The sequence below is a fragment of the Myotis daubentonii genome, chromosome 11 (assembly GCF_963259705.1).
Source record: "Myotis daubentonii chromosome 11, mMyoDau2.1, whole genome shotgun sequence".
Lineage (NCBI taxonomy): Eukaryota > Metazoa > Chordata > Mammalia > Chiroptera > Vespertilionidae > Myotis > Myotis daubentonii.
In genome coordinates, this window is record NC_081850.1 from 78877448 (window position 1) to 78894515 (window position 17068).

General features: G+C 56.1%; 1 protein-coding gene across 7 annotated transcripts in view; it reads left to right on the plus strand.

The window, feature by feature from the left end:
• PRRC2B (proline rich coiled-coil 2B) overlaps positions 1-17068 on the plus strand; it is a 76812-nt gene that overhangs the window by 10262 nt on the left and 49482 nt on the right. For all 7 annotated transcript variants that reach the window (XM_059658353.1, XM_059658355.1, XM_059658352.1 and 4 more), the window contains exons 2-3: positions 13999-14167; positions 15113-15290. In XM_059658353.1, the coding sequence (XP_059514336.1) occupies positions 14053-14167; positions 15113-15290 (293 nt within the window). In that variant the 5' untranslated portion in view covers positions 13999-14052. The remainder of the gene's footprint in view (positions 1-13998; positions 14168-15112; positions 15291-17068) is intronic.

Consider the following 17068-nt stretch of genomic DNA (forward strand, 5'->3'; position numbering starts at 1 on the left):
TCATCAAAGAGAATGGGGTTGGGCTGAGGAACCATCTCTGTGTAAGCAAACGGCCTGTGCACAGGCCTCCGCTCTGAGAGGGTGTGACCGGGCGAGGAGGAGCCTGTTGCTCGCCCTCTGAGCCGCCATCTCTTCGGGAAGTGGGGGTGACAGCCAGGACTTGGCGCAGCTGTGACGGCCTCACCGAGCGCCCAGGTGGGACCTGCTGGTTACTGAGGCGTCTCCTTTGGGGCTCCCTCGGAAGCCACTGTTGCCTCTCTCTGCCTCACAGCGGAAGGCAGCGGCTGGAGGGCTGGCGTAGGAAGCCGGCTTTGGCCTCCTTGTTCAGGGGGCTGAGCGGTGTGTCCCTCCGGCATTTGCTGCTCACGGGCTTGTGCCTCCGGGTACCTGACCTGATGAAAGGCCTGGGGTCTCTGGGGGCTACTCCCCTCACCTCTTCTCTTGCCTTTCTTCCTGCCTTGGCGTTCTTTGCACACAAACTGCAAGTGTGCTTCACAGAAATACTGGCCCAGGTGTGCCGACGTGCACGGACTGGGGTGTTGGTTGTGGCCTCGCTTGTCACGGTCCACGGCGGAGTAATGTCCGTGTCTGCAGGGCGTGGGAGAGTGCGGCACAGCTGCAGGTGGATACTGTGTAACGCCACGAAGAGTGAGGCGGATCAGCGTGTGTTTTCTTGGGGAGATGGCCATAGTTATATTCAGAGAAGAAAGCATCCGTGTTCTAATGCAATTACCATGTAGTTTGTTACTTAACAGGAGAGTGTAACAGCTGCGGCACAGCGGTACCTCCCCACGCTTATACACTGAAAACTGAAGACCACAGACTACGGATAGGTTTATACAGAATGAGAAAAGGGGGGAGGGTGCCCACCAAGGTAACGGGTGACTTTTTGAGTTGGGTTGACTGGCTTTGTATCACTTGAATTGGTTACAGCGAATGTGTGTTGGCGGATTTGTCAGTTACAAAGATAACTACTATACAAACTAGAGAACAGACGTGCCGGTGGGGAGGTTTGGGGCCAGGACTGGGCGCGGTGCAGTACTGGCTCTTTCCTGGCCAGAGCTTCCCCTGCCAGGAGCCATCCTGAGTGCCCGGTCCTGGTGCCGGGCCCAGTGGTTCACATGAACCCGCCGATGTAATCACCTGGCGTGGCGCTGGTCAGTGGCCCTCAGAAACGCTCTGTTGGTTTGGTTACAGGAACAGGCCATTACAAATGCCATCTCCAATTTCTGTTCTCGACGAAATCAGATTTTACAAACAGACATAGATTTTGGTGGCATTTGCAAAGTCCTTCTCACTTGCTCACTCACCATTATCTGCAGGTAGAAAAGGAAGGAGAAACTGAAATAGAGCTTTGTGCCGTACAGTTCTTTCATTGGCCAGTTCCTGGGTGCATTTTGTTTTTTGTTTTTGGTAATCCTCATCCAAGGATGTTTTTCCATTGATGTTTAAGAGAGAGTGGAAGGGAGAGGGAGAGACAGAGAGAAAGAAACATCGATGTGAGAGAGAGACATTGAATAGTTGCCTCCAGGGCTGGGGGTTGAGCCCACAACCTAATCTTTTGTGTCTTTTTTTTTTTAATTGATTTCAGAGAAGAAGGGAGAGATAGATAGAAACGTCAATGATGAGAGAGAATCATTGATTGGCTGCCTCCTGGCCTACGTACGGGGTCTACAGGGGATCGAGCCTACAACCCGGGCACGTGCCCTTGATCGGACTTGAACCAGGGACCCATCAGTCCACTGACGCTCCATCCACCGAGCCAAACCGGCCAGGGCTGTGCCTGGTTCTTTATGAAATGTTATATTTGTGAGTTTCACCCCTGTAGTTGTGTGTAAATGTATTTGATCTTGTGAATAGTATTCCCTTATGTGCATACAATATTGATTCCTCTGGCTGGTGGTAGATTTGTAGCTTGCCTCCATTCTGAGCTGTTCAGTCTTGCACCTAGCCCTGGATGCCTGCGTGCACATGGTGGGTTGGGTGTAAATGCAGGAATGGAATTGCTGGGTCACAGGTCACTGCAGCTGCCAGTTTTCCAGTGGTTGTACCAGGTGCCATGGCCACCAGTAGTGCACGCGACGTGTCCTTGCTCCACATACTCGCGGGCACTTGGCTTTGTAAAGATGGTTTTCCCCAGAAAGGATCTCTAGAGGCCTTGTAATTTCAGTCAAACTCCCAGCAGGCTTTTCTGTTGTTGTTTTGTTTGGAAATTGACAAACTGATTCTGAAATTTGTATGAAATGAAAGGGCCAAGAACAATTAAAGTGTTGCCAGGAGAAGAGCAAAGCCGCGGGCGCGTCCCACTAGATGTCCAGGTTTTGTAGCCGCGCAGTCACTGATGCAGCACAGCGCTGGCAGAAGGCTAGACAAAGGGGCTGAGCGAGTGGCGTGGAGGCCTCGGAGCAGACTGCACGTGAGCCGTCACTTAATTTATGACAAAGGCGTCACATGACAAAGGGAAAAGATGGCCTTTTCAAAGGAAGCGCTGGGGACATTAGGTTCTCCATGTGGGAAAGTCTGCCTCATATGCACAAGCACTTTGAGCTTATAGAGTCCAACAGGAAAGATGAAACAAAGCGACTAGAAGAAAACATCGGAGGATCTCGTTACCACCTTGGAGAAGACGAAATTCCTTAATAGGACACTGCCAAACTGGAGAAGACTGATGAAGCCACTCAGAAAACTTGTGTCTTCTACGTTTTACATGTGCTCCAAGAAAGTGCCACAAATGCTGTTTGCTAATGGCGCAGCTCTGTTAGATAACCTCTCAGCTCCTCCAGTCCTGGAGCCCCCTCCCAGCCCTCCTGGTACGGCTGCGCTCTGCCTGGACGACTGCTCTCTGCCTGGACGGACGGCGCTCTCCTGCCTGGACGGCTGCTCTCTGCGTGGACCGCGCCCTCCTGCCTGTGGTGCAGCTGCCGCCCTCTTGGGCTTCCTTGGTTGTCATGCTGGGACTTGTGTTTGCTCCCCCTGCTGGACCTCTTTTTTCCTGGATCCCGTGGGTATCAGTTGGGAGATCTGAGTGTCAAACATCCGCAGCTGTTTAAAGCTGCTTTACACAACCGCTCACTAGAGGCTTCCGGCTCCGTTAAGTGGAGTCCAGAGGTGCACAGGTTGCAGGTGGGTTGGTGGGTCCAGCGTTCCATGTTGTTGCTAAGGAACCAGGTGTCTTACTTGTCTGGGTGGGTCATTCCGAGCCAGTCACTAGCAGTCGGGCGCTTTTCTCTTAGGCCAGGCATGTTCCCCTCCACCCCAGCTGGGGCGGGTCAGCCCCTTTAGGCCTGAGGGCTGCCTGGGGCAGGACGAGATTCCTTCTCTTGGGAAGGAGAAAGGCAGGCGTGGCCCCTGTGACATTGGCCTCTGTCTTGCTTTGCTCTCTTGTTCTTTGGATCCTTGTATGAATCTGGAAAAGTCTCTTTCTGTCCCCATAGTTGATCTGGCCAGCTGAGTATTGGGTTCTGGACTGGAAATAATTTCCCCGGAAGGGGAATGCTGCTGGGAGCAGCACACTGCTGCTGCCCGGGAGGAGGCCTTGCATCCTGCTGGCTCTTCCCTGGACCTTTTGGCGAGGGTGGGGGTGGGGATGGGGGTGGGGGGAGCTGTCAGAGGCTGTGCATTCTTCAGCCATAATGTAATGAAACTTCACGTCGTACCTTGTGTTCTTTTTATATCTGTTATTCTGAGCACTTGCTCTTGAGGACTTCGACTCTGGGAATTTTTCTTGTCATTTTTATTTGATCATTTCCTCCCCTCTGTTTTTTCTCCGTGCTTCGGGGACTCCTAGTGAAATTCCAACTCCTGGGTTAGTCCTTTAATTCTGAGTGGAGGAGAGACTAGCATTCATCTCCTTGTTAATTTTTCTGAGATTTCATTGACTGTATTCTTCCATTTGTTCTATGGATTTAGATAAGTGTGGAGTTACAGGAAAGCTGGAGTGCCTGTATACGCTGCTCCAGTCTCCCCGTCCTAAAGGTCTTACCTTAGTGTGTGCGTATGTCCCAGCTGACTCACTCGCCGCGATGCATGGTTACGAACTGAAGTCTGCACTTCATTCAGGTCTCCGTCCTTTCACCCGACGCCCTTGTTCCAGCTGCCCCCGTTAGCCGCCGTGTCTCGTAGTTGCTCTGGATGGGGAGTTACCCGATTTTCTTGTTCCCCAGGACCCTGCTTTCAGGAGCACCACCCGGTGTTCACAGACTGCCCGCAGCTGGCCTCTGCCTGACATTTCACTTGTGATCAACCTGAGGTTGCAGGCTTCGGCTCTCAGTGTTTGAGCCTCCCGGAGGCTTTCTGGTTTCGGATTGTCCCTTAAGGAAAAAACCCTGTTTTGGTTGCATGGGTGCAGAATCTCCTGGATTTTTTGCGGACATTATTTGATTTATTCGGTGAACTCTGGTTCCTGGCATTGTCTTCCTCTCGGCTTTGTTTACGCGGTCGGTCTTCTAGTTGAGGTCTCAGATGTCTGTGGTCTTGGGCACACCGCTGATTGGAAGCTGGGAGGCCGGCCTTTCTTCTTGAGCCTCAAGCGTCTGTGTAAAGGTTTTCAAGAGAAGACCCCTGCCTTTGCCCTGGGCGTGGGGACAGAGGGACGAGCTATGTCTGTCTGCTGCCTTCCTGTGAGGCAGCAGCAGAGGGGCCTGCAGCTGCCGTGACTGGTTACTCCAGTTTTTCTTGGCTTCTCGTTTTAGCTTCTCTCCTCACCCCATCCGCTTTGACGCTGGTGTTGTCCAGCCCGGACTTCTGTTTAATTTATCCGGAAGGAGAGACGGGGTGTGGGAGGCCCGCTGGGCAGGTGCAGCCGCTCCCTGGCTCCCACCCTCAGTCCCCACCACCCCGCTTGCAGCTCTGCCCTTACAGCTCTGCCGTCTGCAGGACCCTCCAGGCCCAAACCTCCTGCCACTCCTGTCTGTTCTGTATCTGCCCCGCCCACAGCGGCCCTGTCTTTTGGGTTCTCTTTGTTGTCTATTTTCATTTTTTTAAAAAATATACTTTTATTGATTTCAGAGAGGAAGGGAGAGGGGGAGAGAGATGGAAACATCAGTGAGAGAAAATGGTTGATCAGCTGCCTCCTGCACACCTCCTACTGGGGATCGAGCCTGCAACCTAGGCTTGTGCCCTTGACCGGAATCGAACCCGGGACCCTTCAGTCCTCAGGCCGATGCTCTATCCGCTGAGCCAAACCAGCCAGGACTTCCTTTCATTTTAGGGGTTTGGAAGGGTGAGCCATAGATGCCTGTGGTCCTGCCTTGCTTACTCAGGACCCTCTGTATTCTAAATAGTGTTTCTATGAACCAAATGGAATTGAATTCAGGGCCATTTCTGGGATGTGTTACATATTTATGCACACGTGTTTGAGTCATCGTGTTATATGTGTTTATTATGCCGCTCGGCCGCTTTTCTCACATGATCAGTCATGCTCGTTTCTTGTGTCAGCTAGAGCTACCATTTGCTGTAGAGGCTGTAGAGTTGCCAGGGCGGGTGGGGACATCTGGTCATTTGCTCCCAGCTCCTTATGTATATACTAGAGGCCTGATGCATGAAATTCGTGCAAGAGTAGGCCTGCCTTCCCCGGCTGCCGGCACCGGCTTCCCTCACAGCCCTGGCTTCATCCGGAAGGTCCGGTCTAATTAGCATATTGCGCTTTTATTTTTATAGATAGAAGGAGAGTGAACTCCTCCCTTCCGCTCAGCAGCTCTTGAGAAGGGAGGGGCCTGCAGGTGCAGAGTGCGGCCTGGAGGGCAGGCGTGCACCCTCTAGAATCCCTTCTCTGTGCTGCGGGCGTTCCTGTCACACCTGTGACCATGGTCTCCATCCTCCCTGACCTGCTGCACACGTCCTGTCCCCACTGAGTAAAACAGCCAACCAAGGGCCCGAGGCCGCTGGGGCCCGTGGCTGCTGCCGACACCCTGGGGGAGGGCTGGTTGGAGGCGGTTTGCGGGTCGGTGGCAGCAGTGCTGTTACTGGGTGGAGGGCAGAACCGCCCTGTCTCTGCGAGGACGTGAGTTTGGGAAGGTGGAGGGAAGACTTTCTCCTGACGTCACGAAAGGCTGCCTACCAGGCTCTCCTGTGGCGCCCAGAGCCCAGCTGCTGCAGGTGACATCACCCTGTGGGTGCCTCTGCCCCTGCCTCTGCCCGCCTGCCTGCCGTCTCCCCTAAGCGCTCCTGAAAATCACCTTCATGATTTTAAAAACAAGTAGCAAATCCGCTTAGAACTTACGCCCAGTGTTGTATGACCTTCATTGCTGAACCCCTTTGAAACAGGAAGCAAGCACAGCATAGCTGCGAGTACAGGAGGCCGACAGTGAGCTGCGGCCCCAGGGCCCCGGAACGGGTGTGCCAGGAGCGGTCACGGTCGCATTCCCTGGGTTTTGTAAAGCTTCGCAGCTTTTCTACATCAAGCACGTGTTCCTTTGTTACTGGAACGCTAGGGACACCCGGTGAGCAGGTCCCCACCTCCCTGAGGCCGCCGGCTGTGGAACGCCAGTGGGGTGGCTCCGAGGGCCCTGCTGCTGGTGCTGAGGCGGAGCCCCGGAGCGGGCAGCTTGGTGTTTACAGTGCAGCCACTGGGAGGAGCTGATCTCAGGAGGGGGTTCTGAGAATTCAGTGCATGTCTGTCTCCTGGCAATCAATTGAGGGGTCCACCGACGGATCCTCGGCACCCGCGAATCGATCCTTCTGGTTTTGAAGGTCTGCGTTCTGTCTCGTAGCCCTTAAGCTTGATGCGCCAGAGCGGGGCCTGGAGCACAGAGGGTGGAAGCAGGGGCACCACGGCGCCGTGCCCACGGTGTGCGGGAACCGGAGGCCTCCCTGCGCGCAGGCGTCTGGAGGGCTGAGCTGGTCTAAGGGTGACAGTGGGACGGGCAGCTGAGAGGCGAACAGCGCGGAGCAGGGCAATGGCTGCCATTGGTGGAGAGCCTTCAGGGCGGGCGGGCGGGCACGGTCATGGTCACCGTGTTGCACCTGTTCTCTCCTTTATTCCTGACGACCCCGGGAGGTGGCTAACGGTGTCCGTCTGTGCTTAACCCCAGAGGAAACAGGCCTCCGTCTGTGGGGCAGCGGTGAGATGCAAACTGTGTGTTTTGGAGAGAGGAGGGTGGGGGGGGGGCATGAGGCCGGGTGGCGGTTCAGGCCAGTGTGTTGGGCCAGAGCAGCGGTTCTCAACCTGTGGGTCGCGACCCCTTTGGGGGTCGAACGACCCTTTCACAGGGGTCGCCTAAGACCATCGATAACACATATATAAGTACATATTGTTTTTGTGATTAATCGCTATGCTTTAATGATGTTCAATTTGTAACAATGAAAATACATCCTGCATATCAGATATTTGCATTACGATTCATAACAGTAGCAACATTACAGTGATGAAGTAGCAACGAAAATAATGTTATGATTGGGGGTCCCCACAACATGAGGAGCTGTATTAAAGGGTCGCGGCATCAGGAAGGTGGAGAACCACTGGGCTGGAGGGTTTGGACTTGCCCCTGGACAGCGGCAGGAATGACGGCGTGTGAGCAGTGCTCATGCTGTGGCTTGGCTCTGGCAGGGAGAGCCGGCTCTGGTTGAGGCCAGGCTGGGGCTTGCAAACCCAGGGGTGCAGGAGACGGGGGTGAGGAGTGCTGTGGTCCCCGCAGCACAGGCCTTGTTTCTTATTTTGAATTTCGGTTGCTTCCCCAAGGTGCCGTCTCCTCAGGGGGCGTGGCCTCCTGGTGGTGGCTGGTGTCTGCCGTAAGGAGCTGGGTTACCAGGACCCCACTTCCACCCCTTGTCCCGCATGCCTTGCTTTCAGGCAGCTGATTGTGGGGCAGGTTGGGGCTGTCTGTAATCTGCAGGGCACCACATATCTTTCCTAAAGAACCGCCCCCCCTCCGGGGGGGCTTCTGCAGGTAGAAGGGCTGCCTGTGCTGCAAATTGAGCCTGGGCGCCAGCTCTCCAGATGGCCCGCTCCTGGCTGCCAGGGAGGGGGAAGGTGGGCACCGGCTTCTCCAGAGGCAGCCCTGCTTTCCGGACCGGTGCCTGTAGGGAGCCTCTGACGGCTCAAGTGTGGGGTGGGGTGCGAGCGGGGGGTGTGGGGTGTTTGCTGCTGCTGTTGCTGAGTGAGGCAGCACCAGTCCCCCTGCAAGACCCAGCTAGGGTTCCCCACCGGCCCTCCCGCCCCATCTGGAGCCCAGTGGAACCCTTTCTGTGGCAGTCAGGTCATGGTAATGCATTCCTTCCCACACCCGCTTCTCCCTTCAGACTAGAGGCCAGCCAGCTGCAGCCCCAAATCCGCCGGCCTCTGTCCGCGTGGATGTGCGCTGCAGCGTGGGCAGGCTCGAGCCGTGGCCGTGGAGGCCCTGTGGCCCGCAGTGCCGCATGTACTCTCTGGCCCTTTGCAGAGGCGCTTGTGGAGCCCACACAGGACTGGTGCTCCGTGTCTCCGCACCCCAGCACCGGGCGGCTCGGAGGCTGCATGCCTCGGGCTCCGTGGACGTCTGAGCACGTGGAGTGTATGGCGCCTGCCTGACGTGCAGGTTCTCGTTTGCCAGACCTTGGCCTGTCGGAGAGGGTGGACTTGGTGGTTGTTGATCCTCCACCCGGACCTCGTGCGAGGGTCCCTTAGTTTCGAGTGAGACGTAGCGAGTGCGCTGTCTGATGACCACACCTTCCCTGAGCGCCTGGCTGCCCCCGGAGCTGGCGCTGACCCGTTGGGTCGGGCTTCTCGGCGTGCGGTCTGGCGGCGGCTTTCCATTCCTTTTGTGCGGACGCCCCACCTCCCTTTCTCCCGCGCTCAGGCCGGGCTTCTGCTCGTGCCTCGGCCCTGGCACATGTGCTGAACTCGGTTTTGGCGGGTGGGGGGTCTGGGCCCTGGAGGGCAGCCTTGGGTTGGAGCACGCAGTGGGCCCTTTGTCAGCATTGGTGTCTGCAGGAACGGGCCGGTGTCCTGAGGGTTGAGGATGCTCGAGACACCAGGAGATGTTTCTGACCAGTGTCCCTGGCACCAGGGAGACTGTGAGGAGCTGGGAGATGCCTGGCGTGGTGCTGGCTGTGGCAGCACCGGAGAAAGGAAAGGCTGTTACTTGGAGACTTTGCCAGGGGCTGCCTTTAGCCTGGGCGGACTGACCTCAGAACCAGTGCGTCTCTTTCCTGTCTGTGCACTTGCCCTCCCGCAGCTAAGCAGCAGTGGCCGGGAATCGGGTCCTCTGGGCACAAGGTCTGAGCCTGGTCATGTCCTCCCTGGGCTTAAAGTCCAACACTAGGTAGTCCCGTGACCTTGGACGAGTTACTTCCATATTCTGACTGCATCTTAGTGTCCTCGGTAAAGCAGGCTGATGACAGTATCTTCTGGAAAGAACTGTTGTGAGGGGTCCTCAGTGAGGCCTGGGTGCTCAGCAGGGTGCTGGCTCTCAGGAATGCTGGAGGCCACTGTCCCCAGCCCTGACTGGGTAGCTGCAGTGGCTCCCCAGGGAATTACAGCCATCCCAAGGCCATCCCCAATTGCCTGTCTGGCTGGGTGGCTGACACTGGCTGGTACCCAAGTGCAGAGTGAAGTTAATCCTGTACCCGGAAATGGCTTTCGATCAGATGGAGTGCAGGGCGATTTTCTCGGGGGGCGGGGGAGCGGGGGCAGCGAGCAGGCAGTCCCGCAACCTGTTTGACAGGTGGGACTGCTGTCTGGGGAGGCGGGAGGCGGGCTTGGTGTGAAGTGCCTTTGCTGGGAATGTTTGGAGTTGTCTTCTTCCAGGGAAGCCTGCCCCTCTCAGAGCAGGTCTTTAGATGACTTGCCAAAACACACAGACCTGAAATTGTTCTTAAATGTCCTTTTCTTCATTCCCCAAAGCTATCTGCCCTGGACTTTAGGCGCTGTTTCCTCTGCCGAATGGTCACCCATTTCAAAATGCTCTTGGCCCCCATGGCGGCGCCTCGGTAAGGAGGGGTTACAAGGAGGCTGGCTCGCAGGCGGGCCTCCCCCAGGCAGGGCGCTGTGGCTCGAGTCTGTTTTACATGTGACACTGAGGATCCCAATTAGATTTTGTTTGGGGGGGAAACCATACGTGCATCCTGTTACCACAATAGAGAGGGAAAGCAGCACGAAGGCGGAGGCTGCCCGCCAGGCTGGGTCTGCCTGCCCGCGGGGACTGGGCCTCTCAGCCAGGTCGCGTCCCACGGACCTGTACCCGGCGTGAGTCATGCTTGAATGAGCTCGCGGAGAAAGCAGAGAAATGCCTTCTCTCACCTCGACCCGCCCATGAGTCACACCCAGCTGCCCAGCTGTTTGCTGCACTTCTTCCTGCCCTGGGAGGAGGCGAGGGGAGTGTGTGCATGTGAGTGTGTGTGTGTGTGAGAGAGAGAAAGAGAGACAGACAGATGAGACAGATAGACATTCAGCGGATCTTTGGAAGCTGTTTAAATCCCTACTGACAGCTAGTGCTCCTGGCCTGATGTGGAAACCAGCGGGGCAGGCGGAGGAGCCAGATGGGTGTGGGGCTGGGCTAGGCCCCACATATGACGCTACATACAACTGGGGGAGACGGAGTGATTGTGTCTGTAGTTGGAATCTGGGTCCAGTGAAATCTGGCCTCGGGAAAGACCCCTCGTGCTCTGAGGCCGGCGTGTGAGTCTGTAGCGCTGCTGATGCTTTGCGGGCCCTGGAGGCTCCGCTGCGTGTTCCTCCAGGTCTGACTGAACCTTGCCACCCCTGCTCCCAGGGGAAGCTGGGCGGGAAGACCTCCTGTGCAGCCTTACGTGGAAGGCGAAGATGAAGTGTCAGCTCCTTCCCCACGGGCGCCGTTGCCATAGCAGTGGTGACTCAGTTGCACTGTCTGGCAGTGCCAGTTTGTGTAGAATGTAGGCTCCAGCCCCAGAAGTGGAACGAGAGCTGCTTTGACAGTGAAGCATTTGCGATTCCGTGGCTGTGTGTCACCCGCGTTTGGAACTGGCTGGCACGTCTGGAATCGAGTCTTCGATGGGGAGACCGAGGTCCAGAGAAGCCAGTAGTGTGCCCAGCTAGTGCAAAGCTCGGTTACAAAGTGGGGGGAGGCTCTCTAAGAACATGGCGCCTGCAGGGTTAGTGCAGACCCCGGTGCAGTGTGTGCCCCGTCTGGTTTCCTGACTCTCTCTGGTTGAGCCTCTGGTGGGAAGCTTTTCATCTGACCACAGTAGGTGCTCAGTTACTACTTGGCGAATGGTTGCGTTTGCTGAGAGGACAAGGTTCAGGCATCTCACACCCACAGACACAATTCTAACCTCCCAGGAGAGTGGCTCGTGTGTGCCAGGTTTTCTTTTCTTTCTCTTTTTCAGCGATGCCAATGCAGGTGCGGCCGGGCTGCCAGTCTCCTAGCACTTCCTGGAGGTGGGGGTGGGGACCGGTGAGTTCACAGAGGAGGGTCCTGTCCCCAGGAAGACGACTGAGAGTGTCCAGTCTAATTCTGCCCAGCGCGGAGTCTAAGGGAAATGCGTGCGCTGGCAGGAGTTTGGCCTTGGGTTTTAGGAACCCTCTTTAGCAGTGCCTATAGAATGCATGCTTTCTGTCAAGTTTCAGAATTAAAAGACATTTCATTTTTAGTAAGCAGGCATAATAACATTTAATGTGGACATTTGATGATCCAGAATGGCTGGTAAACGATTTTGCCTTCTCTTGCCTTTGCCAATGTGGTTTTTAATTTAGTAAGAATTAGTCATGTAAATTTAAATTAATGACGCTCAACCTGCAGTCCTGCCAGGTGTGTGGTGGGTGAGAAGGAGGCACCACTGGTTTTATTTAGAAATGTTTGTAGGCCCAGTGGTCAGGTGAAAGCCATGGCCGGGGACAGCCCAGATGTAGCTGCAGTTCAGCATTTTTCATCATTGGGCCTGAGTGAAAGATTCCAGAACATACTGCTTGTAATTAGCCCCATTGTCTGTGGGCGGGTCCCTCATTTCTGTGGGCTGGACGTCGTAAGCTGGGGGTTGTGTGCAGCTTGTCCTCAGCTGTAGATATCCCAGGCCGATAATAAAAATATGTTGAATTAGCCCTAGCCGGTTTGGCTCAGTGGATAGAGCGTCAGCCTGCGGACCAAAGGGTCCTGGGTTCGGTTCTGGTCAGGGGCAGGTACCTTAGTTGCAGGCTCTTCCCCAGCCCAGGCCCTGGTCGGGGCTTGTGCAGGAGGCAACCAACTGATGTGTTTCTCTCACATCTATGTTTCTATCTTTCCCTCTTCCGTCCTCAGGTGATGATTAACAACAACAACAACAAATTTCTTGAATAAATGAGCCTGTTCGTTTTCTCTTGTTGCTGTAGGACAGTGGTCGGCAAACTGCGGCTCGCGAGCCACATGCGGCTCTTTGGCCCCTTGAGTGTGGCCACGAAGTTTCAATCGCACCGTACGTGCGCCCGCACGTGGTATTTTGTGGAAGAGCCACACTCAAGGGGCTGCAGTTTGCCGACCACTGCTGTGGGACATTACCACAAGTTTAGTGACATAGAACAACACCAAGGGGGTCGGAGTGTGGAATCAAGGTGTCCCCAGCACCTGTTCCTCTGCAGGCTCCAGGGCGAGTCTGTTTTCTTGCCTTTTCCGGCTTCTGAAGGCCCCCCTTCTCTGCCCGCCGCCCTCTTCCATCTTAAAGAGCATCACTCCACTGCCACGCCCCTGACCCCCCCTCCTGCCTCCCTCTTCTAAGGACCCTTGTGATGACATCGGGCCGCCTGGATCATTCAGGATAGTCTCCCAGCTCAAGACCCTTAATTTGATCCACCCGCAGAGTGCCTTTACCGTGTGCGGCGGCGTGCTCACAGGGTCTGAGGACGAAAAGCAGCCCTAGCAGAGTCCATGGAGTAACTCCTCCTGGTGACAAAAGGCACATTTCTGTCCTTTTGCCCCCCCCCCCCCCCCCCCCCGCCTTTTGGTGGATCCTATTTGGACCCTGCTCGAGCTTTTGGCCTCTTCCGGGATGGGGGATCTTTGAAAGTGCTTGTTTTAAGACGTTTTCTTTTATTTATTTTTAATATATTTTTATTGACTTCAAAGAGGAAGGGAGAGGGAGAAAGAGAGACACATCACTGATGAGAGAGAATCATGGATTGGCTGCCTCCTGCACGCCCCACACGGGGGATCGAGCCTGCAGCCCAGGCATGTGCCCTGACGGGAATTGAACCGTGACCTCCTGGTTCATAGGTCAATGCTCAACCCCTGAGCCACGCCGGCCGGGCTGGAGGGAGTATTCTGTATTTCCACGGTTAATGGCCTTGAAGCCACACAGCAGCCAGGATTTCACTTGAATGTGCTTGGGTTTTCTGGAGAAGGTGCTTTGGTACAGCTGGTTTAGAGCTGTGTTTCTAGGAGTGATTGCTTCTGGATCTGAAATAGTTGTGCTATGAATGTCATTTGTACCTTTCGGGGGGGAAAGCATCAGAAATATCAAATGGGGGCAAGACAGTGATTTCTTGATGCTCAGAAGCCTCAGTCCCTGTCTTATCTAAAGGCTCGGTTCTGCGGACTCTCCAGCTTTCTGTGGGCACTTGTTCCTGCTTCCCACGCCGGCCTCGCAGAGGGCCCGCTCTCGTGGCCTGAGCATGTTTTCTCTCTGGGTGCTGGTTCTTTATTTCGAAAAGTGCACACACCCGACTGTTCCCGGGTGACACACTGCCTTTAGTTGCCTCCCTTGGATTTGGTTATGCTTGTCCTTGCGTTGTGGGTCGTGTACCTCCCTCCCTGTTCTGCCCGTCTTACTGTTGATGTTACCTGGAGAGGCTGAGGCACCCAGGACTCTGAGAGCTGGCATTTCTGTTGTTGATGAGCAGTAGCCTTAGGTCATTTCAGAGGGAGCAGGTGAGGGGGGAGGTGAGTGTTGGGCGGGATCAGCGAGTCTACAGAAAGCTCTGAATGGGAGCTGAACTGCCTGCGCAGCAAGGGTGGTTTCTAGGGAGAGCCGACAGCTCTCTCTAGATCTTCGAAGAGATCCATGACTCCTAAAGGATTTACTCACTGGATCAGAGGTTCGGTGGATTGACACACTCTTTTTTTTTCCATTTCAAAGGCAGATCGGGGCGGTGCCGAGAAAAATTTCCTTACTAGATGACATTTCATCGCAATGTCCGATCGTTTGGGGCAAATAACCAAGGGCAAGGATGGGAAAAGCAAGTATTCGACGCTCAGCCTGTTTGATAAGTATAAAGGAAAATCAGTAGACGCAATCAGATCCTCAGGTAAGAGCCGGGGTCGGGGCCAGGCCTTCCCGCTTTCCCTTCAGTGCGAACCTCCTGGTCAAGGACCGTGGCAGCCCAGAGTCCTTCCTGTGGGCAGGGAGGGGTCTCCCGGTGTTCTGGGCAGCAGCCTCCCCGCTCCTGTGTGAGGTCTGCTTTCATACCCTGACTGCTGTGGGGGGGCTGCTCCCCCTCTAGCTTATCTTACTGAAACCAGGGGTATTTTTAGCCTGGTGGTTAGAATGGAGCTGAATTTGCATTAGACTTACCCGGTTTAGATTTCATGGTTCCAGGACTCTGGAATGTGGTGGGAAAATTCCTGCCGATGCTATCCCCACCCCAGGGGGGTTTTATGAATGCCCAGGCTTGGCGTGGGCTGGCCAGGGCTTGGTCCTTTCAGCCCTGCTGTAACGAGGCCAGAGCATCTCCTCTTGCAGAGAGTGCCTGCTGTGTGGGCCCGAGGTTTCTGGGCCATCCGCTCCCAGCCTTCTGCCCGCTGTGGAAATGGAAGCTTCCGTGTCTTCCAGGCCTTGGCGAAGGGCTTGTCAAGTGACTGAAGTGACCACCGGGCAGTGCTGCTTGTTTCTCTGGCGGGGCCACCCCTCGTGTCTGTTCTCCTGCCTTTCTCACCGTCACTTGGGGTTTGAAAGAGCAGCTGAATGGTCTGGCCCAGCCGTGGGCAAACTACGGCCCGCGGGCCGGATCCGGCCTGTTTGAAATGAATAAAACTAAAAAAAAAAAAAAAGACCGTACCCTTTTATGTAATGATGTTTACTTTGAATTTATATTAGTTCACACAAACGCTCCATCCATGCTTTTGTCCCGGCCCTCCGGTCCAGTTTAAGAACCCATTGTGGCCCTCGAGTCAAAAAGTTTGCCCACCCCTGGTCTGGCCTCTGGCCTGTCACCTGCCAGTGCGCTACCTGCTTCCTCCCCTGTCTCCCGCAGCAGTCCCTAGACATGGCTTACAGAGTCTCGGCAAAGTTGCCACAGCCCGGCGCATGCCCCCGCCCGCAAACCTGCCGAGCTTGAAGTCTGAAAACAAAGGAAACGACCCCAACATCGTTATCGTGCCCAAGGACGGGACGGGATGGGCAAACAAGCAGGACCAGCAAGACCCAAAGAGGTGAGAGCAGAGGGCAGGCGGCCCCGGCACCTCCCTGCCCGCGTCCTCCTCCCTGCCCGCCGTTTTCCTGCCTCTCGGAGCCGGTGCAGCAGCGTTTCTGTGGGCCGCCCGGTCCCCGTGACCCGCCCCTGGTGCCTCATTAGAAAAGGCCCATCAGCCGCCGGCGCACATGCGGCGACCCGGATCCAGCTCCTGGACGAGCCTCTGTGGGCAGAGCCGGCGCCTGCCCGCTCCGTTCTGGGGTCCCTGTGTGCGTTCTGGGGTCCCTGTGTGCGTTCTGGGGTCCCTGTGTGCGGGCGGCCAGCAGCCGGCCTCCCGCAGAGGAGGGAGAACAGCCCGCAGCCTCGTGACCCGGGCTGGCACGGAGTCGTTAGGGACGCAGCACCGCCGCGTGCGGGCGCGTAGCCGGGCCTTCCCCGGCGCCTGAGCCCCCAGCTCTCCTGGCGGGGCTCCGGCCAGCGGTAGGGGCGTCCAGGGAAGGGGACTGGGGACTTGTGCTGGGAGGACGGAGGGGACAGAAACCGCTGGCCGAGGGGAGCCTGTGTGGGATGAGCGCTCCCCGGTCCCGGCTGGGGCACCTCTTGCTCTGCGTCTCACCGTCCGGCTGCTGGGCTCGGGATCCGGGACAGCTGCTGACGGGCGTCCTTCCCTGTCCCTGGGAACGGCCACACCAGCTTTTGTGAAACTTCTCTGTAGCTGCTCCGGGCAGGGTGGGGAGAGCGAGCCAGTAATCAGTCAGATCTTACAGTAGCAGTAACCACAGGAGCGTCCTAAACGCTATTCAACATTTTCCTGACAGTTTGCTTGGGCACCATGCTGGCTGATGGTTTAGTGTGAATTTGGACCGGGCAGGTGTGCGGGATGCCCAGCCAAGTGGCCTGTTAGCTTTATGGCACCTGGAGAATCATTTGACTTCTGAGCTTCATTGTCGTGTGAAGTGAGAATATCCCTGGCTCCGGGGCAGTTACAGGAGAGATGAGAGAACACAAGCCAGGTACTTAGCGCAGAGCCTGGCCCGGAGGACGTGCGTGGCAGATGCCAGCCACTGTCGTCATTCTAATCAATGGTGGACGCGACAAACTCTAGAGCAATGGATATGACACCTTTCAACACAGGCCTTGAAATGCCCGCGCTACGGAAAGTTCTAGAGAGAGGACAGAGCGCCGCTCCCTCCCTGTACCTGTTCTCACGCAGCGCTGGCTCAGAGCGTTGCAGCTTCACGAGGCCGTGGTGCTGCATGTCTGCTGGGAGGAGGGGTGAGTGGAGACGGAAGGCACAGACCCCAGCCCTGGGTCTCTGCCGCCGCTGGGCCTGCCCTCCTTGGGCGTATGGAGGGGTGGGAGGGCGAGCACTGAGGCAGCCCTGCCTGGACGCCCTGCTTTGGGTAGAAGGTCATGTGAGGATCGGCGGCCTTCGTGTTGGAATGGTCACGATGGTGATGAGTTACTTGGGTGAAGTGAACCTGGGGACTGGACTTGAGCTTACGGCGGGAGCTCCAGCAGTGGGTGGACTCGGGCGAGTGGATGGCTGACCTCCTCGCGTCTTGCCCGGCAGAAGCTTGAATAGAAGAGTGACTGGAAGGCTGCTGAGTCAGCAGAAATCTCCTCAGGCCCCTTTCTCGTTATCTTCTCAAGAGATGACCTGTGGGGCCCTGGCCAGTTTGACTCAGTGGTTAGACTGTTGACCTGCAGACTGAAGGGTCACGGGTTCAATTCCCAGGTCAGGGCCAGTGGAGAGGTAACCAGTCAATGGGTCTCTGACATTGATATTTCTCTCTC